The following is a 22451-nucleotide window of genomic DNA, read 5'->3' on the forward strand; positions in this document are numbered from 1 at the left end:
TCCTCCTGGCACATGAGTGCTGACCCAGAAGCTCCCTGACCCCTTTAGGTGGAGTTTTTAATGCAGGTTTCATTACGAAGCCCTGGTTGATTTAAATCATTGGCCATTGGTGATTAACTCTCCCCTCCCTGGAGGTTGGGGAGTGGGGCTGAAAGTTCCAGCCCTCTAATCATATGGTTGGTTCCCCAGCAACCAGCCCTCATTCTAGGGACTTTCTAAAAGTCACCTCATTAACATAAACTCAGGTGTGGTTGAAGGGTCCTGTTAGGAATAACAAATACATATATTTCTTACGTCTGTAGGGAAGTTCAGATTTTCCCTCTGAAGTTTCCATGTTTGGTCTATAAAACAATCCAACAATAGATTAGCAGGGGAAAAGATATGCAGATGTTGTCATATGTGCAGGAGCCACATGAGACTCAAAGAAGTGCCAGATGAGTGAAGTTTCATACTGTACAGAGGCGGGTAGGATTGTGGGGCTCCTGGGGGAAGTGGGGACAGGTTGTGGGAGGGTGAGGGGAGGAAACACATGGTGAGCAAAGGCTTTCTTGTGATGCGGATGAAGTCTGGCAGGCAGCAGCCCTGAGAGAGAATAGAAGCACCTCTGGTAACAGTTTCTCTATCATCCCTTTAAAGTGTCAGACTTTAGCCTCCTCTTCCTGGGAGTTCATCTTTCCTAAATCTGGATAAGGCAGATAAGGGGTCTCAGAGAAAGCCTGTTTGCATCTGCTGTTTCCTTCACTGACATATGATTCCTCTGCAGATGCAAATATTCCCTACAAAAGGACTGCTTTTCAGAGCTACTCCTGTGTCTGCTGTCCCTCTGAATAGCATCTCAAAATATGCCAAAGAAGTCTGTTTTGGGGTGGCCTATTTTAGCTTTTTGCATATCACAATATCACAAATTATTACCAAGAAGTTTGTAATATTTGCACTGGTACTGAATCCACTATAGTTTAGCCTCGAAAGTTCCTAGCCTATATATGCTATTTATGTAGTTTTTTTATTCAAAGGAGTATCAGTATAACCAGATAAATCATTTCCCAGACATTGCTGGGTTTTTTTCTCAAAAGCGTACAGCTTACTTTTCAGCACTAAATCGGTATCATTGACTTATTAGTTGCCAGTGACTTATGTATAGAACTTAAGCTCTATATTGCTTTAAAAATTAGATCTTTGTGGGTAATGATAAGGGAGAATAAATTGAAATTATATTTTTAAAAATTAGAGCTAAGGGGGAAAGAAGGAAAATAATTTTACCTGGGAAGAGGTCGTTTTCCATAAAGTCACAGCAAATTGTACTTCCTCTGTGAGAAGCAGCCTTATCAATGACAAAATTACAAGCGTTGGAATGAAGGAAAGTTCCATCTCTCAGTTGTTGGAGAGGAAGCACCTGGTGGTGCACATCGTGCAGTCCTCACCCTGCAGAGTGCAGACCGTGTTCATGGATGGGCATCCCAGCACCAAGGTGGCTCTTCCTATGGTAGAAAAGAAGCTTTCAATTTTTTGAATAAAATGAATTGGCAAAATGGCCTTTTATAGAAAAAGCAAAACTCTAGGGACAGAAAGCAGATGAGGAGCTGCCAGGGCTTGAGGAAGCTACACAGGGGCACACAGGAACCTTTCAGGGTAAAAAGAATGTTCTGTGTCTTCACTTCAACAGTGGTCACACAACTGTATACATCCCTTAAGATCATCAAACTGTATATTTAAGAGGAGTGCATTTTACTGTATGCAGATTATACCTCCATTTTTAAAATGATGTTCTTTGCAAGTCTTTTATTAGAAGCCAAGTGAATCTTTTTTTTTCCTTTGCTACTTAAACACAGATGATCCACAAGCTGGCAGCCCGAGCTCTAATCAGAGATTACGAAGATGGCATTCTTCATGAAAATGAAACCAGTCATGAGGTTTGTTCTTTTCATTGTAAAAACTATTAGACATTCTTCCCGAGCATTCTTACGTTGATTTATCTGTGGAAATAGAAAGTGAGGTCAGCTGCATGGAGAAGGAGACTGTGGTGTCAGGGCATTCATCACTGTATCTGTGACACTGTGCCTGGGATGTGGGGTGTGTGGTAAATGTTTGTTGAATGAATTAACAAAAGAGCGGATGTCAGTGGTTTCCAGAAAATTCTGTAATGTTTTACTTATCAGAAAAGCCCGAGGAGGGCTCAGAGAACACTCGGTGAGTGCCTGTAGTGGACGTCACCTCAGATCTCTTGTGTGGTAGCTACCACACATCTTACTGATGAGAGGCCTGAAAGCGAAATGCTGAGTGACCTGCCAAAGCCCACTGACTCCCCCCGTGCTGTGCAGACCAGGGCCTCAGCAGAGGGGCCCCTCAGCCAGGCCACCGGGACTGCCCAGCTGTTCTCTGAGGGATGAGATCTTCAACAAGGCTGTGAGCATTAGTCCTCAATGCCATCCCCACAAGAAGGTGCCAGTGTGACAGCAGACCCTGGAGACCCCCACAGTCAGTTCTAGTGACAGATGGTCACCTGCTGGTCTCCCTGTTCTCCTCAGATGCCCCTGGGTTGGCAGCCTCTGTGTGCTGTTTTGTTTAAGGCCCTTTTATCCTGAACAAGTCATTCCGTCTTTCCCATTCCTCAGCTTTAAATTGGGAGCCACAGACTATGAAAGAATGAGGAAGCCCACTGCCCGGGAGAGCTCTCTGTGAACTACAGGGAGCTGCATAATGAAGAGCGACATTTTCTATGGCTAAGTCAGTTGATCGCATTTTAAAGGGAATTTGAGCCACTGATTTAGATAGGACCTGCAATTCAATATTTAGTCGGAAATACGAATCTTAAAATGATTTACTGACATAGCTAAATAGAAATAAACAAAACAGGACATGATTTATGTTTTATTCTATCCTAGATGAAGAAACAAACCTTGAAATCTCTGATTATTAAACTCAGTAAAGAAAACTCTCTCATAACACAATTTACAAGCTTTGTGGCAGTTGAGAAAAGGGTATGTATTATTGTTAATTCGAGGTTAAATTATTTTATTTATATTTCCACGTTAAGAAAGTCACCCTTGCTTTGATGGTTAACGGCAACACCCACACCCCGGGCCTGTGAAGCGTGGGTTGCAGACAGGCCAGCAGGCCCCACGAGTCCCAGCCTCCCATTCATGGGGGGCGTCGGTGTTGGGACTTAGGGTGATCTTTCTAAGTGAGTTGAGTATGTTATCATTTTTAATGTTATGATTGTTATTGATAATTAGCTAATGTGTATTTTTCAGATATACTATAATTTTGTTATAGTTTTGGCATTTATTGTCTTTTATTAATCCAAGACCCTCAAAAAATAGAAAAGGCCTGGGTTCTCTGAGAACCCCTTCTCCCTTCATAAGTTTAAGGGGAAAAATCATGTAACTTGCCCAGCACAGTGGCCAGCACCTGCCAGTGCTCTGTAAAGAGGAAAGTCACTCCACCTCCCCACTTTCCCTCACACTTGTGGCCCACGGCACAAGCTCCAGTCCCACACACCAGCGTATCCCAAGCCAACACCCATAGGCTTTAGAATGTGTAATCATTTAATTGGATAACGTCTGTTTGATTTAATCTATTTGTGATTCAATATAGGATGAGAATGAGTCGCCTTTTCCTGATATTCCAAAAGTTTCTGAACTTATTGCCAAAGAAGATGTAGACTTCCTGCCCTACATGAGCTGGCAGGGGGAGCCCCAAGGAGCCATCAGGAACCAGGTAAACGCTGATTACCAAATAAGTTGATATTGAGCTTTGTTTGTTCATGAAGACGAAGGGAACCCTTTGCTAAAATAGCTCCCTTCTTACCTGTACATGAAGAAGTTGTATCCCTGATGATGGAAAATATTAATGCATTTATAAAATGTTGAATTACATCATGTTGCATTGCAGAGACTTCACAATGTGTGAATGGAGCTGTAGAGTACAAAAAGAGAACAGCTGTGGCTGTGCTTCTGTCATGGGCAAATAGATTGTCATCCAGGAAGCTAAAGTCATTTAGGTAGTGTAATAGGTTTGTCATGAAATTATCAACAGAAGTGCTATCTAATAATCTAAATTCACCACCAGTATTTCTTAAAGTTTATAGTGCTTTATACCGTGGCCCTTATAACCAGAAACAGAAATGGAAAAATGTGGCTTAAATAAAAATTGGAAGAAAAATTCAAAAGCAAAGGAACAACACAGTGCTGACAACCCTCTTAGGTCTCTAGGTTAAAAAAACTAAAATTTCCAAAATTTAAAAATTTAAAATCTGATCCGGCATCGTGGTTCACGCCTGTAATCCCAGCACTTTGGGAAGCTGAGGTGGGAAAAATCACTTCAGCCAGGAGTTTGAGACCAGCCTGGGCAACAAAGCGAGGCCTCATCTCTACAAAAAGTTTTTTAGGGCGGGCGCAGTGGCTCATACTTGTAATTCCAGCACTTTGGGAGACTGAGGCAGCAGATGGCTTGAGCTCACAAGTTCAAGACCAGCCTGGGCAACATGGTGAAACCCTGTCGCTACAAAAAAATACAAAAATTAGCTGGGCGTGGTGGTGCTTGCCTGTAATCCCAGCTACTCAAGAGGCTGTGGCAGGAGGATGCTTGCACCCAGGAGGCAGAGGTTGCAGTGAGCCAAAATGGCACCCCTACCCTCCAGCCTGGGTGACAGAGCGAGGATTTGATCATAAATAAGAAAATAATGTATGAAAGATGTGCAATCTTGTTGCTAAAAGAAGTTAAAATGTAAACTGCCATGAGATTCCTTTTTATTTTTTAACTCTGTCAGGTTGGCAAAGATCACAAAAGGTAGATGATTGAAAGTCAGTAAATACAGTGGTTAAGATCACAGGTGCTATGGCTGACTGCTCAGGTCTGAACCCCAGCCCGCACTTCACTCTGTGGGACTTGGCCTTCCCAGTGCTCCAGTCCTAATGCCCTAGTGGGGAGAGCAGTAAAATCCACCTTAGGTGGTTGCGAAGAGTTCTAAGACCATTCCAACACGTCTAGTTCCTGGATATTTGATAAATATTAGCTGTAGTTATTAATTCGCAAAGGTGTCTGAAACGGGCACTGTTGCCCAAACAGATGGGGCAGAAAGCTGACAAGTGGCCTTGGGTTTGGAGGGATACTTGCTTTCTTTTTTTTTTTTTTTTTTTTTTAATTTTAATTTTTTTTTTTTTGAGATAGAGTCTCGCTCTGTCACCCAGGGTTGAGTGCAGTGGCATGATTTCGATTCACTGCAACCTCCACCTCCTGGGTTCAAGCAATTCTCGTGCCTCAGTCTCCTGAGTTGCTGAGATTACAGGTACGCGCCACCACACTCAGCTAATTTTTGTATTTTTAGTAGAGATGGGGTTTCACCATGTTGGCCAGGCTAGTCTCGAACTCCTGATTCACCCGCCTCGGCCTCCCAAAGTGCTGGGATTTCAGGCATGAGCCACTGTCCCCAGCCTTGCTTTCTTACAGTGCACCCTTTTGTATATTTTGAATTTTGAACCATGGGCATGGATTGCCCGTGAAAGAAAAATAATACTTTAAGCAAACACAAACAAAGAGTTTGGGGAGTCAGGAGTAGTAGGAGGTGCATTCAGCCAGGCTCAGGTGGCCCTGTAGGCTCACCCACAGGCAGGGCAGATGTTGGCAACATCGTGGGCTCCCACGCTGGTCCGGACTTCCAGGTCAGCCAGAGAATTGGACTCAGGGCTGCTTGAAGGAAAGCGAGGGGCTAAGCTGAGGGGCTGTGACCTGTGGCCTCTCTGTGACTGCACAAGGGGCCCTTGGAGTACATTGTTTTGGAAAAAAAAAAAAATTCTGATGTACAGTTAAGAATCAACTGTTTGTCCTTGAGACTTACTGTTAAAATGGGCCCTGGAAAATATATACTTATCTTATATGTGCTTCAAAAGTGCACACCCAGAAGCAGCTCTGAAAATGGAGATGGTCATGGTTGCACAACAGTGTGAATGTACTTCATGCCACTAAACTCTAAAAATGACTAACATAGCAAACGTTGTTATATACATTTTTCCCACAATAAAAATCAAAGTAACAAAAATAAGAGATACACCCCTACACTCTGCCACATACATAAGTATTTTGTTCACAGAAAAGGTCTGGAGGGATATATGCCATAGATCAGATAAGACATTCTGTATGGCTTTTATTTTCTTCTTTGTGTCTGTCTACTTGTGTCTACTTGTATTTTCTAATTTTCTCATAGTGCACATGTGGTGTTTTTAGATTTTTTTTTTTTTTTCTGAGACAGGGTCTCACTCTGTTGCCCAGGCTGGAGTGCAGTGGCACCATCATAGTTCACGGCAGCCTCGACCTCCTGGGCTCTACAATCCTCCTACCTCAGACTCCCAAGTAGCTGGGATTACAGGAGTGAGCCACCATGCCTGGCTTGTTTATAGAAATTTTTGAAGTTATTTTCAAAATTGGTTCTAAATTAATTTAGGTTTTAATACAGTGTGATGATAAATTATTTCATACTAAATTTGCAAATACGTTGGATCTTAATACTTCCAGATCCAAACATATCAGATGAAAAATATTATCCATTAGCTTGATGACTTGAAAGTTTATATTTATGTTAGCTGCAATAAGTTGTATGAACGGACCATGTAATTTAGCAAAAATGTCAAGCCTCTGTTACTCTCCCTCGGTATCTGTTTTACCAAAATGTGGCACCTGCAGCATTCCGCATGGAGTCATTCCACTGAATTCAGTAACACGCCAGCCGCAATAGAGTCCGGGACATCCGGGTCTGTTTGGTCCTTCCCGACTCGCTGAAGCTTGGGGCATTTCCTTATTTGCTAGGTCTTCATTATGAAATGAGACCCTCCAGGGAGTGCAACACCTTTTCTGCTGGGACGCGCTCAGGAAGGACAGTGCTCAGTGCTGGGTGCTCCCATCCTCCCGCAGCCACGCCTGGGCTTAGGCGCAGTGTCTTCTGCACCAACCCCAAGTCCACTTCGTTCCCTCCCGCTCATGAAAGCACATTGAGAACAAGCTAGAGGCAGAGATTTTTAAAACATACCTCCTAATCCAAGTTTTTAAAGTAAATCATTTATAAAATTCAGTGCTATAACTCTTAGCAAGAAATTGAGGGCACTGAAGCTGAGGGTCCAGAGCCCACTCTGTTCCTTAAATCAGGGGTCCCCAACCCCCAGTCCCTGGCTTGTTAGGAACCAGGCTGCACAGCAGGAGGTGAGGGGCGGTGAGCGAGCATTACCGCCTGAGCTCCACCTCCTGTCTCATCAGCAGCGGCAGTAGATTCTCATGGGAGCCCCGAACCCTGTTGTGAACTGTGCATATGGAACGTGGAGTACTTTCATCCCAAAACCATCTGCCCCACCCCTGTCCATGGAAAAATTGCCTTCCATGAAACCAGTCCCCGCTGCCATAAAGGTTGGGGGCCACACCTTAGGTGATCAAGGTGTGGGTATGTGGTTAAGCAAAATAAGCAATTGTGAACTTGAAAGGAAACAGAAAGCAAGTGAGTGATTTTGGCAAATAGAAGAATCATAATGAGGCCAGGCACAGTGGCTCATACCTGTAATCCCCACACTTTGGGAGGCCAAGGTGGGTGGATCACCCGAGGTCAGGAGTTCAAGACCAGCCTGGCCAACATGGTGAAACCCTGTCTCTACTAAAAAATACAAAAATACTATTCAAGAAGCAATTTTATAAAATAAACAAAAATAACCCATATTTCTCAGTATGATTTTTTTTGTTTGTTTGTTTGAGATGGAGTCTCACTCTGTCACTCAGGTTGGGGTGCAGTGACTATTCACAGGCTCTGTCACAGAGCACTACAGCTTTGAACTCCTGGCCTCCAGTTATCCTCTCACCTCAGCCTCCTGAGTAGCTGGGATGCTCCGCAATCCCTGACTTAATCAATTTTTTGATCTTTGCAAATCTTACAGATGAAAAATGTATTGGTGACATTTAAGTTTTTGTTTCTTTATGAATGAAGAGGAGCATGTTTTATATTCTTACAGCCCTATGTATCACTTCCTGTGTGTTATCTGTTCATGTCTTTTATCTTTTTTATTGAGATTTTAGTCATTTTCTTATTTATCTTAGGTAAACTTTTTATGTTAGGGAAATTAGCCCTTTGTGATATGAGTTGTGAAAATTTGTTTCCTGGTATTCCACGTGTTATTTTGATGTTGCTTATTATCTTTTGGTCATGCAGATTTTTTAATGCAGTCAAATTTTTAATCTTTGTGTTTCTTCTTTTTGTTTAGTGTTGTTTTGCTTTTCATCATGCTTAGAAATACCTTTCCTAGTCAGAGATTATACTTTAAAAATTTTTCCCTTTATTTTTTAAATAGTTTTATGTTTTCATGTTTACATTCAATTTTTCATCTGATTGAAATTTATCCTAGCATAGGATAAGAGATATGGAACCAACTTTATTCTTTTCCAGATGGCTCCTTCTTTTCCTCTTATTAACTTGAAATGCCACCTTCATAATCTATTGCTGGACTTACCTACTCTGTTCCATTGATTCGTCTACTATAATTATTGTAATTTTATAAGAGACTTTAATATCTGATAGTTCTAGTCCATCACTATTGGTCTTTTCCAGTTTGCTTCTCTACTTTTTAAAAATTTAACCTCTGGGTAGCATTATTTTAAAATGTGTCTTTTCATATGTTCTATAATATTAATTATTCAGATGTATACTTGAAATTTGACTGAGTTGGGAAAGGACTACTCCTTTTTTAAATCATTCATATTCACAGGTAAAATTACAGGCTAATTATTTCAAAAATATCAAGGACTTGTCATCCATATAAAACTGGATTTTATACATGCAGCTTTTTAAGGAGCACTTTACATTTAGATTGAAACAATAATAGTAATATAGCATCCCTCAAAATTTGTTTTACATACATATTGTTCATGTTCTAGTATAATTATATGTTCATTTAATTACTTTAAAGCTTTTGGCTGGACACGGTGTCTCACACCTGCAATCCTAGCACTTTGAGGGGCCAAGCTGAGAGGATCACTTGAGCCCAGGAATTCAAAACCAGTCTGGTCAACATAATGAGACCACATCTCTACAAAAGAATAATTTAAAAATTAGCTGGGTGTGGTGTCACATGCTCATAGTCCCAGCTACTGGGGAGGCTGAGGCGAGAGGATCGCTTGAGCCCAGGAGTTCGAGACTATAGTGAGTTGTGATTGTGCCATTGCACTCCAGCCCCAGGCAACAGAGCAAGACACTGTCTCAAAAAATGAATAAGTAAAAATAAATAAAGCTTTTGAGACTGTTTTTCCATTTTGGTCTCATTTTCTTAATATTGCTGTAAAGCAGTATAAAAACTGCAATAATTTACTTCAAATGACTGTCTTATTTTAGGCCTAAGTACACACTGTGATACTGCTCATTGTAAAATCTTGGGCAAGTCACTTCTGTGCTCCTCAGTTCCCTCATGTGTAAAATGAGGGGTGTTTAAAATTCCGCGATTCTAAGAACTAAGAACTAAGAGAGAAGGTCTTTCAATATATTGATTGCTGATATTCTCTCCAGGTCTCAGCTTCCATGTCTAGAAAAAAAGGGCCTTGTACTGAAATGATCTTGAATGTCTCTCGTGGCATTATTTTCTTTCCTTTTTTTCTTTTTTGAGACAGAATATTGCCCTCTCCCGCAGGCTGGAGAGCAGTAGTGCAAATCTGTTCTCATAGCTGCCTCAGCCTCTCAGGCTGAAGCACTCCTCCTGCCTCAGCCTCCCAAGTGGCTGGGACTACAGTCATGAGCCACTACACCTGGCTAATTTTTTATTTTTTGTAAAGATGGAGCCTCGCTATGTTGCCTAAGCTGTTCTCAAACTCCTAGCCTCGAGCGATCCTTCCTTCTTGGCCTCCCAAAGTGCTGAGATTACAGGCGTGAGCCGCTGCACGCAGCACTGGTGTTATTTTCAACATCCCAGCTCACATTGATGATCCTGATTGTGGATGAGCAACTGCCTGATGGGTGGCAAGTCAAGTGCTAGGAAGAATGTTTGCTTGATTGTTCTTTTTATTCTGTGTTTTCCCCTTATGTTAATAATTCTCTCTTCTGGGCAGTCTCTTTTAGCATCTTCTGAGTGGCAAAAATTGTATTCATCCAAACCAAAACTTAGGGCTAAAAGAAAAAAGAAATTATCTCAGCCAGAAGTTTCTGAAGATTTTGAAGAGGATGGCTTAGGTGTACTACCAGCTTTCACATCAAATTTGGAACGTGGAGGTGTGGAAAAGCTATCGGATTTAAGTTGGACAGAGTCATGTAAACCAACAGCAACTGAACCACTATTTAAGAAAGTCAGTCCATGGGAAACATCTACTTCTAGCCTTTTTGGTGTTTCTCCTCCAGTCGTTGGTTCCTATCTTCGCCCGACTGCCCATGCTCCCCGTGCTGCTTCCATGCCTTTTGCCTCATATTGTCAGGCAGCTAGTTTTGGTTCAGCTGCTCCTCCCAGACAGTTTGATGCACCTCAATTCAGCCAAAGCCCTGCGCCTGGCAGTTGTGCTGACTGGATCCCACAGTCGGCGTCGTGTCCCACAGGACCTCCCCAGAACCTATCTTTTGCACCCTTCTGTGGCATTGCTTTTTCAGGGAGCTCATTGAGCCCCACACAGTTGCCTCCACCGCAATTTCCTGGAGGCTGTACGACCAGGCCTTCTGCTGGCACCTCCCCTGAGCTGGATTCTCCCCAGCTTCTTTTCTCTCTTCCTACAGACCCTGATCCCATCAGAGGTTTTGGGTCTTACCATCTCTCTGCTTCCTCTCCTTTTCATTTTCAACCTTCCGCAGCCTCTTTGACTGCCAACCTTAGGCTGCCAATAGCCTCTGCATTGCCTGAGGCTCTTTGCAGTCAGTCTCAGACTACCCCAGTAGATCTCTGTCTTCTACAAGAATCAGTAGGCAGTCTCGAAGGAAGTCGATGTCCTGTCTTTGTTTTTCGAAGTTCTGACACAGAAAGTGATGAGCTATCAGAAGTACTTCAAGACAGCTGCATTTTACAAATAAAATGTGATACAAAAGATGACAGTATCCCATGCTTTCTGGAAGTAATAGAGGAGGATGAAATAGTGTGTACACAACACTGGCAGGATGCTGTGCCTTGGACAGAACTCTTCAGTCTACAGACAGAGGTATGTGTCTTATTTCTCCTTAAATCTGTGGTTAGCTGGCTTCATAGTTTAGAATGGGGCTCCTCAAAGCAGCTAGTCAAGGAACCGTCTATCGTCAGTCAGTAGTGAAGGAAGGGGTTGTGCACTGGGGTGTAAATCATACTGCTTCCTTCATTGAGGAACTCTTGCTACAAAACAAAACAGACAGCTGAACAAAACAGTGTGCTTGATGCTGGCTGGTGTTTCTCTACAAACATTAGACCAGAAGCTCATGCTGGTGAATGTTACTATTCCTCACATGAAGATGAACATCCTCGAACAGATGATGGGGTGAGATCTTAATTTCCTGGATTCTAGAACCAATGGATTGTAATCCACATAAATTTCCCACTGTGAAGTAGAGCACAAGCACTTGTACCTGTACTCTAAATATTTCACATGGGAATACAGATATTATTCAACATGTATATTGTGTTAGAGCTTATCACTCCATTTGTTAAGCTGATAAACACCCTGTAGATTTGGCCCCTACGCTGGTACTAAGACCCAGTCCTGCATCTGTGATTACTTGTTTTGATGTAAAGTAGTTTTGTGAAACGGAAAGGGCTTGACGTAGCATAAAAGTAAGTGTGAGTCCCAGCCCACTTTGTGATTTGGGGCAAGTCAGGTAACCTGTCTGAGCCTCAGTTTCCTCATCCATATAGTGGAGATAATGATAGTGTCTACTTCACAGAGTGGGTTTGAGGTTTAAACAGGACAATCACAGCTGCCCAGTTTCCCTACTTGAGACAGTGCCCGCAAAAGCCTGCCAGGAGCATACTGCAGATGGTCAAGAGTGTGGATCCCACGGCCACTCCTGGCTCTGCTGCTTGTTAGCTGTGAGACTTTAGACAAATTGCTTCACCTAGTTCTGTGCCTCCATGTTCTCATCTCCAGTGTGGGTGTGATAATAGTTGTTGGGGTGATCAGACCCAACACCAGGTCATGGGGGTGACAAAGTCCAGTGGAGTCAAAGGATTGAGAAAAAGACAGTTTGAGAGAGAAAGGTGGGACACCAGTGTGCCATCACTATCGTGGAGGCTGCGAAGGCACCGAGCTCTGGAAGCCCACGGTATTTATTGGTAATCCAACAAAGAAACAGATGGTGAGAATGTGGAGGTCAAAAGGACACATTGCATTAAGCACATGATTTACAGCTGTGATGGTTTAGCATTTATATGGAACATATTCTGCTACTTGAGATAATGGGAACAGGAGCCGAGGAAGGGTAGAAGCAGGGAGCCAGCAAGTCTAGACACATTCCAGAGGACGTTATGCAAGCCCTGCCTCAGTTTCCCTCCCAACACTCAGCCTTTTCCCAACAATAGTACTCCACAGGAAGTGGCTAAACATATCAAAGAACAGCACCTGGTACCAGTTCTTTATGGGTTGGTACCTATTATCACTGCTGTCATTTTTCAAGGTATTGCCATAGATTCTTCAACCTGTGCACCTGCCTAGGGCCACACCCTGCTTTCTGCTCCCTGTGTTAGTTTCCCTAGGGCCTGGATTCTGTCTCCTTTGAAGTTAATATCCCCAAGCTCAGGCTTAGCACACTGTCCTGTGATGGGGCAGGCAGATGATGGGGCGGTGCAGGGAAGGTAATTTTAAAGTGCATGTTTAATATAACAATTTTATGCTTAGAAAAAACTGTCATTTTCATGTTTCAGAATACATCAGGGTACATTTTTATGTTAAACCAAAGGAATCATGCTGGAGATCTACTGTACAATACAGGGCCTATGACTGACAATCCAATACGGTATACTTAAGCATTTGCTAAGAGGTCTATCTTATGTTAAGTACTCTTTCCACAAAAGGGAACAAAACAAAACAAAACGGGTGGAAGAAAAGTTCTGGAAGTGGTGGCTAAGTTGATAAGTGATGGTTTGATGGTTTCACGGGTGTATACTTATCTCCAAACACATCAAGTTGTATACATTAAATATTGGTGACTTTTTGTATGTCAATCATATTTCAATAAAGTGGGTTTTTTTAAAGAGGGAATCATGCATGACATATACTTTAAAAGTTTGAGAAGTACTGGTTCAATGCTCATTTCTAGTTGACAACCCAGTAGGGTGACTAGAGTTAACAATACATTGTATGTGTCAAAATAGCTAGAAGAAACTATTTGAAATGTTACCAACACAAAGACATGATAAATGTTCAAGCTGATGGAGATCCTAAATACCCTGACCTGATTATTTACATTCTATGCATGTATCAAAATATCATGTGTATGTCAAAATACATACAAGTAGTATGTATCAATAAAAAATGAAATAAAGCATTGCTAGAAGGAAAAAAGTACCAGTTAAAAAAATCTCGGCCGGGTGTGGTGGCTCACGCCTGTAATCCCAGCACTTTGGGAGGCCGAGGCGGGCAGATCATGAGGTCAGGAGATCGAGACCATTCTGGCTGACACGGTGAAGCCCTGTCTCTACTAAAATAAAAATTAAAAAATCTCTACACATGAGCCTCTTTCCACACTTTTATAAATGCCACCAGATACGTAGTGTTCATAGCATTTATGAGGTTCCAAACAATACTATGTCACTAGTGTATGAAGAACTTTATTTTACAGTAATAAAAATATTAGAAATGCCTTAATTAACTGAAATAAATGGAAACATTTATCACATAACTTCTTTTTTCATTTAATTTGTTAAAATTTTATTTTAGATGCAGAGGTACATGTACAGGTTTATTACATGGGCATACTGTGTGGTGCTGAGGTTTGGGCTTCTAATTATCTTGTTGCCCAAGTAGTGAACATACGTTTTTCAACCCTTGCCCCTCTCATTCCCCCACTACATAACTTCTTACGTGATAAAATGTGAATAACATAACTTATATTTGTTTCCTTAATTTTGTAGGATGGCTTCTGGAAACTTACACCAGAACTGGGACTTATATTAAATCTTAATACAAATGCTTTGCACAGCTTTCTTAAACAAAAAGGCATTCAATCTCTAGGTAAGTCACTGTGTTTCCATTAATTAAGTCATTGTTTTCATTCATTCATAAGCATGCTCCTAATTGTTATAAACTGTTTTGTAAGCTAGTGTATTAATGTAATAATTATGAAAGTTATATTTGAATGGAATTATATTTAACCATCAAAGGAAATGGGAGATGGGTTTCTAGTCATATTTTTGCCACTAATTAGGGTATTATCTGAGCACATTTATTAGCATAAATAGCACCAACTGCTGTAAAAAAAATCTCAGAAGCTTAACATGGTAATCAAAGATTACTTTCTTGTCCATATCACAGTCAAATATTGGTCAGGAAGAAAGTTCCACTTATGTGGTCATTTAGAGACCTTGACTCCTTCCATATTGTGGCTCCACCATCTTCAATATATGTCTTTAAAATTATCCTGGTAAGAGAGAAGAACAAAGATTACCCTGGCATCATCCCCCTGCTAGACAAGAGGAAGAACACTAGTCACATAGCCCCATCCATGTACGAAGGCCTGAGAAATGTACTGTTAAGCTGCGTGTCCAGGAGGAGAAAACAGCTCTGATGAGCACCTAGCCAGCCTCTGCCAGAGGCAGTTGTTCAACCTCTGGATGTGTTTCGTATCATGACAACAAGGGGATAGGTGAGGAAGTCCTGAGCATCCTTGACCCAGCAAGTGGTTTGAAGGTCAAATGCTAGCCCTAGGACAGGAGCTGTTTGTTTGTTTGTTTGTTTGTTTGTTTTGAGACAAGGTCTGGCTCCATTGCCCATGCTGGAGTGCAGTGGTGCTATCTTGGCTGACTGCAACTTCCACCTCCCAGGCTCAAGGGATCCTCCCACCTAGCCTCCCGAGTGGCTGGGACTGCAGACACCCACCACCATGCCTGACTAATTTTTGTATTTTTTGGTAGAGATGGGGTTTTGCCATGTTGTCCAGTGTGGTCTCGAACTTGTGAGCTCAAGCAATCTGCCCACCTTGGCCTCCCAAAGTGTTGGGATTACAGGCATGAGCCACCATGCTAAGCCTGGAGTTTTTTTTTTTTTAATAAAATACACATTATGGAACAACTAGCCAATATTCATGAACAGGTAGAACAGCGGTGTCTGACTGGCCACCATCACCTCTAAAATGCCAGAGTTTCCAGATTCCAGGCTGGGTGGGTGGGCAAATGCATAGCCTGTTTGACCTGCACTAGGCCGAAAAGGGGTGATGACAATTTACGTGAGGAGTGAGTGCTTGATCCTGGAATAATAGAAGAGCCTCTATCTGACTAACTCTCCTGCCAATAACAGTTATTAACTTTGAATAAAATGTTTAAAACCATTCTCTGAAGGCCAGGAGAATAATCAAAAACAGGCAGAAACTAGAGTGAACCTAATCTTTGAAAGAAAGCAAGCCAACTAGGTGGGCTCCACATGTATCCAGCTTGTCACCTGAAGGCATTTCTCAGCTCATGAGACACAGTGGGATGTTTGAACTAAAACAGAAAGTCTTAACGGGATGAGGACATGGGGTTAGAGTTTAAGGTTGCCAAAGTGGCTGGAAGTTAAGGATTAAAATCCTATAAAGGAGGGAACCACAGAGCAGGGAGCTCTGAAATCTGCATCCAAATACCCCTCAGATCCTTGGCTGTCTCCTAACCTATACATATACAGGTGCAACCTCAAGGAATCCAGAAAAAAGCAACAGCTGGGAAGCTACAGAGCTAAGCAGAGATTTCAGCTGCTGCCTAGTACTGGCCAGAGTTTAGAGTTCAAGTGGCACCAAATTAGAGAGACTTTATAAATATCTTTCCATTGAAACCATAAAAGAGTCATAAGGATCATATCTCATGATCAAGGACTATACCCCAGGACAAAGGGATAAACCAAAATAGACTCATCCTAATAAAGCCTAAAACAAAGCCTACACAGGACCCACCAGAACAAAACTGAACACTCTTTAGAGTAAGATAGCATAGCGAGAGTCTCTACAAGGTGTAATTTTTAATGTTCACTATGGAATGAAAATTTAATAACATACGAAGAAGCAGGACAATATGATTGTGATCAAGGGGAAAATGGGCCATAAATGTTGACCCACAGATGATCCAGATGTTAGAATTAGCAGACACAGACTTTAAAACTGCTATGAAAAATATAGTGAAGGATTGACTTACCAGAAAAGGATGGGATGGGTGAATAAATGGCAGAATCTCAGCAAAAAGATGGAAACTATAAAGAAGAACCAAATGAAAATCCTGGAACTGGAAAATATAGCATCTGCAATGAAAAGGTCATTGAATGAGCTTAACAACAGAATGGACAGAACAGGAAAAAAATCATTTAATTCAATTGACAATGCACTCAATAAACTTATCTAAACTGAAATATAGAAAGAAAAAAATAGAATGAAAAAAGAACAGAGGAGCCAAGACTGTGGAATGATATCAAAAGGTTTAACATTTGTGTAACTAGGGTTTCAGAAGGTGAAAGGGTAGACAGAAAAATATTTGAACATTTTTATAAAATTGATCAAAGACAGCACCTTCCAGATCCAAGAAACTTAGCAGAACTCCAAGCAGGATAAATACAAAAATGATCACATTTAGATAGGCCAGAGTCAAACTGTTGAAAACCAAAGATAAGCTGGGCGTGGTGGTTCACACCTGTAATGCCTGCACTGTGGGAGGCCAAAGGGGGCAGATCATTTGAGCTCAGGATTTCGAGACCAGCCTGGCCAACATGGTGAAACCCCATCTCTATAAAAATTAGCCAGGCATGGTGGTGTGTACCTGTGGTCCCAGCTACTTAGGAGGCTGAGGTGGGAGGATCACCTGAGCCCTGGGATGTTGAGGCCGCAGTGAGCCGTGATTGTGCCACTGCACTCCAGCCCAGGTGACAAAGTGAGATAAAAATTCAAGATAAATATATTGTCATGTGAGGCTGGAGCTCAGGGAAGAGGTCAGAATTGGAAAAGACTGGGGGAATTCTCAATGTCAGTAGTATTTAAAGCCTGGCTCTGGATGAGGTGACCCAAAGAAAGAAGGTGGACTGAGCAGAGCAGGTGCTAGGACCAGCCTGCCGCACAGCAGGGTTTAGTGTTCAGACTGGACAAGAAACAGCAAAGACGCTGAGAAGGAGAAGCCTGAGAAACAAGAGGAAACCGGAGAAAATTGAGTCACAGATGCAAGGGGATGGGGTTTCATGGATGCGCCTTTCCCATGGGCTTTTCCTGTGTTTCACTGTATTTGCTCCCTGTTATCCATGTTATTTTTCTGTAAGCGTGTGCTTTTCTGCCTTTCTTCCTCTACGTAGAGTCTCAAGCTGTCTTTTTTCTCTGACTTGTTTTTATATCTCTGTACCCAACTTTGTCTTTTATCCTCTTCTTCATTTCTCTTTTATCATCCCCTCTCCTTCTGAATTTGTTTTTTAAATGACACTGATACACATTAGGCATTTCATCAGTTTATTATTTATTATATTATTCTTGGAGTTGTATGTTGCTTATTATTAATATTGCTTAAAAATTATTCTAACATTTTGTAAATAATACTCAAAAAATAAGCCACAAAAGAATCCAGCAAATTAAACTGCTTTTGTCTCCATTGATTTTCTTTTGTGGGACAATGGATTGGTTTTGTCATTTTGTTTTTAAAAATGTATTCAATTTCTTTTTCCTCTATTAAGAACATTATATTATTTAATAAAAGCCCACTTATGAGCAGTTGGCTACCTCAACGATGTAAAATTAATGGTGTATATGCAGATATGTGCATACTATGCCAAGTCCTTTTGTCTTTACTCAAAAAAAGTAATTGTATATTCTTAATTATAAGACAAAGATTTGGGTTTTTCTTTTCTTCCCTAAAACCATTTTTTGGCTATGTGTCGTGGCTCATGCCTATAATCTCAACACTTTGGGAGGCCAAAGTAGGAGGATCACTTGAGTCCAGGAGTTGGGGGCTACAGTGAGCTCTGATCACACCCACTGCACTCCAGCATGACAGAGTGAGCTCCTGTCTCTCCAAAAAAAAAAAAAAAGAAGCTTGCATTTTTAAAATGAAAATGGGTTGTTGAGTTCAACACATGTAAACATTCATTTTTCAATTTTGATATTTCATAATATAGTAAAATATCTTGGATACCTATAGGTACTAACCACTAGAAATAATTTGATACACCAGTGTAATTGGTCATATCTGTTGTTTATCTGTTGAATATTTAGGTTTACTCTTCTAAGCGATTTGTAACAGGAGCCTAAAAACTGGATTTCTTTCAGTGAACTTCATGGCTCTTTGGTTATTGAAGATGCAAGCGAGGGCACTCTGGATACAGTTCAGTTTCCTGGCAACCATCAGGATAATGTCATAGGCACACGGGTCCAACCGTCCTCATTTTTTATTTAAACAGCAAGCCATTTAAGGACCTTGAAGAGTATTAGAGAGTTTCACGATCTGCTCATGTACTGTGATTTAACCGTATTATATTCTTTTTTTTTTTTTTTTTTTTTTTGAGACAGAGTCTTACTCTGTCACCCAGGCTGGAGTGCAGTGGAGCGATCTCGGCTCACTGCAAGCTCCACCTCCCGGGTTCACGCCATTCTCCTACCTCAGCCTCCCGAGTAGCTGGGACTACAGGTGCCCGCCACCACGCCCGGCTAATTTTTTGTATTTTTTTTTTTTTTTTTTAGCAGAGACGGAGTTTCATCGTGTTAGCCAGGATGGCGTATTGTAATTCTTTAATGAGAATTTTATAAACAGGCACAGTTTGAGATGCAGAGTTCCCAACAGACTTAACGGAGTTTTTTTCATTTTAGGCATAAAAGGAAGAGAACGTCTCCTGGACCTAATTGCCACAATGCTGGTACTACAGTTTATTCGCACGAGGTTGGAAAAAGAGGGAATAGTGTTCAAATCACTGATGAAAATGGATGACCCTTCTATTTCCAGGTGGTTTTAACTATAGTATTATGCAACTTATTTATATTTTCAACTATTTATTTAATAAACCTTAGAAACAGGTATAGGGAATTATCTTACATGTGTAGACTACTTTATAAGTATGTAGGAAGATAATTTGTTTGCAGGTGACAGCTTGCCCACAGTCTCCTGTGGCGGGCAGGGCTGATGTGGTACTTGTGCCTTGGGCTGCCCAGGAAACGGGCTCAAAGAGTTTCAGTGCAGCTCCCACTGGAGCCTGGCGCTTCTGGCTCTGGATGTGGTACTCTTCACTGCAGTGTGCTGATCCTGGGTGCCTCCAGAAGACCCACAATATGACTGTTGGGCCCAGCCCTGTTCCCAACAATGGCAGGGCCTGGGACAAGAATACAATACAAGTATTTAAAGTTTATAACTTGTGTTTAAAAGTTATAAATCAAACTAGCAAACTATTAGATGAAATGTGTTCTGATCTCCTCCCTTGGCAAATACAACTTCATAACCACCTGGAAAGCCAGGTTCAAATTCAGCCCTTGGCTGACCCCTAGCACCCTAAGAGGCCTTGCCTGCACCCATCAAAATGCCATCCAGACCCCATGCCAGTGCCCCTCACCCCAGCCACCTTGTAGCACCAGTGAGATGGCAACACTGTTCAAACTCAGGATGACAGACCCAGGGAAGACCCTGGAAGTGGACTCAGGGCCATGTGGTCAGGTATGCTGGAGTTGCAGGGTCTAAAAAGGAGGATGTGGGCTCCGGGGTGGGCATATTCTCTTGTCCCTACAGACCCCCCACTCCATGGCAAGAGGGTCAAGACCAGAGTAGGATCCCTCCGAGACATATATATATACATATATATACACATATATACACATATATATACACACATATACACACACACATGCACACACACACACATACACATATACATACACATGTAATTGGCTTATGTTCTTTTAAAGGCAAGATAAGGGGAAAACTAATCAAACTAATAAAAATATTATTGCTACGGGGATTTGATAGCGGGGACAAGGATAGAAGCTAGGTTTCTCCTAGTGTGCTTTGTTTTGCAGTTTTGACTTTGGAACTGTGTAAATATTTTACATAATAATGCATAAGATTGATATTTATTTATTTATTTATTTATTGAGACAAAGTCTGGCTCTATCGCCCAGGCTGGAGTGCAGTGGTGCAATCTCGGCTCACTGCAACCTCCGCCTCCTGGGCTCAAGCCATCCTCCCACCTCAGCCTCCTGAGTAACTGGGACTACAGGTATGCACCACCACGCCCTGCTAATTTTTGTATTTTTTTGTAAAGACGGGGATTTGCCATGTTACCCAGGCTGGTCTGGAACTCCTGACCTCAAGCAATCCTCCTGCCTCAGCCTCCTGAAGTGCTGGGCTTACAGACATGAACCACTGTGCCCATCCTGGGAATTAATTTAAGGTGACTTTAAAACATAGTACTGGCTGGGCGCGGTGGCTCACGCCTGTAATCCCAGCACTTTCGGAGGCCGAGGCGGGCGGATCACGAGGTCAGGAGATCAAGACCATCTTGGCTAACATGGTGAAACCCCGTCTCTACTAAAAAAATACAAAAAAAAAAAAATTAGCCGGGCATGACGGCGGGCGCCTGTAGTCCCAGCTACTCGAGAGGCTCCAGGAGGCAGAGCTTGCAGTGAATTGAGATTGTGCCACTGCACTCCAGCCTGGGTGATGGAGTGAGACTCCATCTCAAAAAAAAAAAAAAAAAATAGTACATAATTTGACTATATCTCCCTAGTGGGATAGTACCTAAGGATTAAAAAATATTACAAAGAAATCTCACTGGGAGTAGTCATGGTGTTAATAATACTTTTGATTTGTTATTTTGGAAGGTAGATATTAATATTGTTAGAAACTAATACGTATAAAATCAAAGAAGTTAAACGAAACCCCTTGATTTCTAAACTTGGATTAGATCAGAGAAAAATAAATGGCAACAGAAAAAAAAGGTTGAAGAGCAGAACCTGTAAATAAACCTTTAGAGACATATCAACCAAAAGCAAGGGTAGACCTTGTTTAGATCCTGATATGAACAAACCCACTGCATTTAAAAAAATGAGACAGGGAAAATTAAACACTACTTGGATATTTTACGATATTAAAGAAATATTGATAACTATTTTTTAAGTGTCATGATTAAGAAAAAGTTCTCAAACGCAAAACAGGTGTTCAGGAAGTTCTGGGCTAGGCAAATTGGCTCATGCCTATAATCCAAGCACTTTAGGAGGATCACTTGAGCCCACCAAGATCAAGCCCAGAAGTTTAAGACCAACCTAGGTAACCAATGAGACTGCCATCTCTACAAAAAACTTTTTGTAATTACCCAGGCATTGCTGGGCACGGTGGCTCACACCTGTAATCCCAGCACTTTGGGAGGCCAAGGCAGGAGGATTGCATCCAGTTCAAGACCAGCCTTGACCACATAGCAAGACCCTGTCTCTACAAAAAAATTAAAAATTACCCGAGTGTGGTAGTGTGTGACTACTCAGGAAGCTGAGATTGGGGGGATTGCTTGAGCCCAGGAGGTTGAGGCTGCAGTGAGTTGTGATCGTGCCACTGCACTCCAGCCTGGGCAACAAAGCGAGACCCTGTCTGAAAAAAAAGGAAAATCATAATTTACTATATGTAATTTATACTTCCATTTTTTAAAAAGCAATACCTTCTCATTAGTTTGCCAAGAAAGATGAGAATTTATTTTTTTTTTCTATTTTGGGAGTTTTCTTTTTTGTTGTTTTTATTTATTTATTTATTTATTTATTTATTTATTTTTTGAGGCCAGGTCTCGTTCTGTCACCCAGGCTGGCGTGCAGTGGCATGATCTCGGCTCACTGCAACCTCCACCTCCCAGGTTCAAGCAATTCTCGTGCCTCAGCCTCCTGAGTAGCTGGGATTACAGGTGTGCACCACCATGCCCAGCTAATTTTTATATTTGTAGTAGAGATGAGGTTTTGCCATGTTGGCCAGGCTGGTCTCGAACCCTGGCCTCAAGTGATCTGCCTGCATTGGCCTCTCAAAGTTCTGGGATTACAGGAGTGAGCCACTGCACTAGCCTATATTTTGTATTTTATTTTAAAATAAACCAGTGCCACTTGCCAAGAGGATTAATTAAATAAATATCAAAGAAAAAACACTTTGAACAGCTAGGAGATGGGACTAAAAAATTAGTATTTGACTTAATAGGCACATCCAAAGAAACATTTATTCTATTTAGATCATTGCCAATTATTAATATTACAGCTGTTAAAACAAGTATAAACTTTGAACCTGCTTTTGAACTGTAATATCACAAAGTAAAGATTTTCAAAATTGATCAAGTATATTCCAGCATATTGCTCTTACTGCATTACTGCTACTGTGCTAGCAAAATGG

General features: G+C 41.6%; 1 protein-coding gene and 1 pseudogene across 5 annotated transcripts in view; one reads left to right on the forward strand and one right to left on the reverse strand.

The window, feature by feature from the left end:
* LOC100172861 (poly(ADP-ribose) polymerase family member 4) overlaps positions 1-22451 on the forward strand; it is a 117704-nt gene that overhangs the window by 93052 nt on the left and 2201 nt on the right. For 3 of the 5 annotated variants that reach the window (XM_063714681.1, XM_063714682.1, NM_001132455.1), the window contains 6 exon segments: positions 1830-1910; positions 2883-2978; positions 3595-3717; positions 10066-11133; positions 14031-14130; positions 18917-19049. In XM_063714681.1, the coding sequence (XP_063570751.1) occupies positions 1830-1910; positions 2883-2978; positions 3595-3717; positions 10066-11133; positions 14031-14130; positions 18917-19049 (1601 nt within the window). 5 annotated transcript variants of the gene reach the window in all.
* The window catches only part of LOC129049649 (steroid hormone receptor ERR1-like), a 53177-nt pseudogene continuing 44525 nt past the window's right edge, over positions 13800-22451 (reverse strand).

The sequence above is a fragment of the Pongo abelii genome, chromosome 14 (genome assembly GCF_028885655.2).
Source record: "Pongo abelii isolate AG06213 chromosome 14, NHGRI_mPonAbe1-v2.0_pri, whole genome shotgun sequence".
Taxonomy (NCBI): Eukaryota; Metazoa; Chordata; class Mammalia; order Primates; family Hominidae; genus Pongo; species Pongo abelii.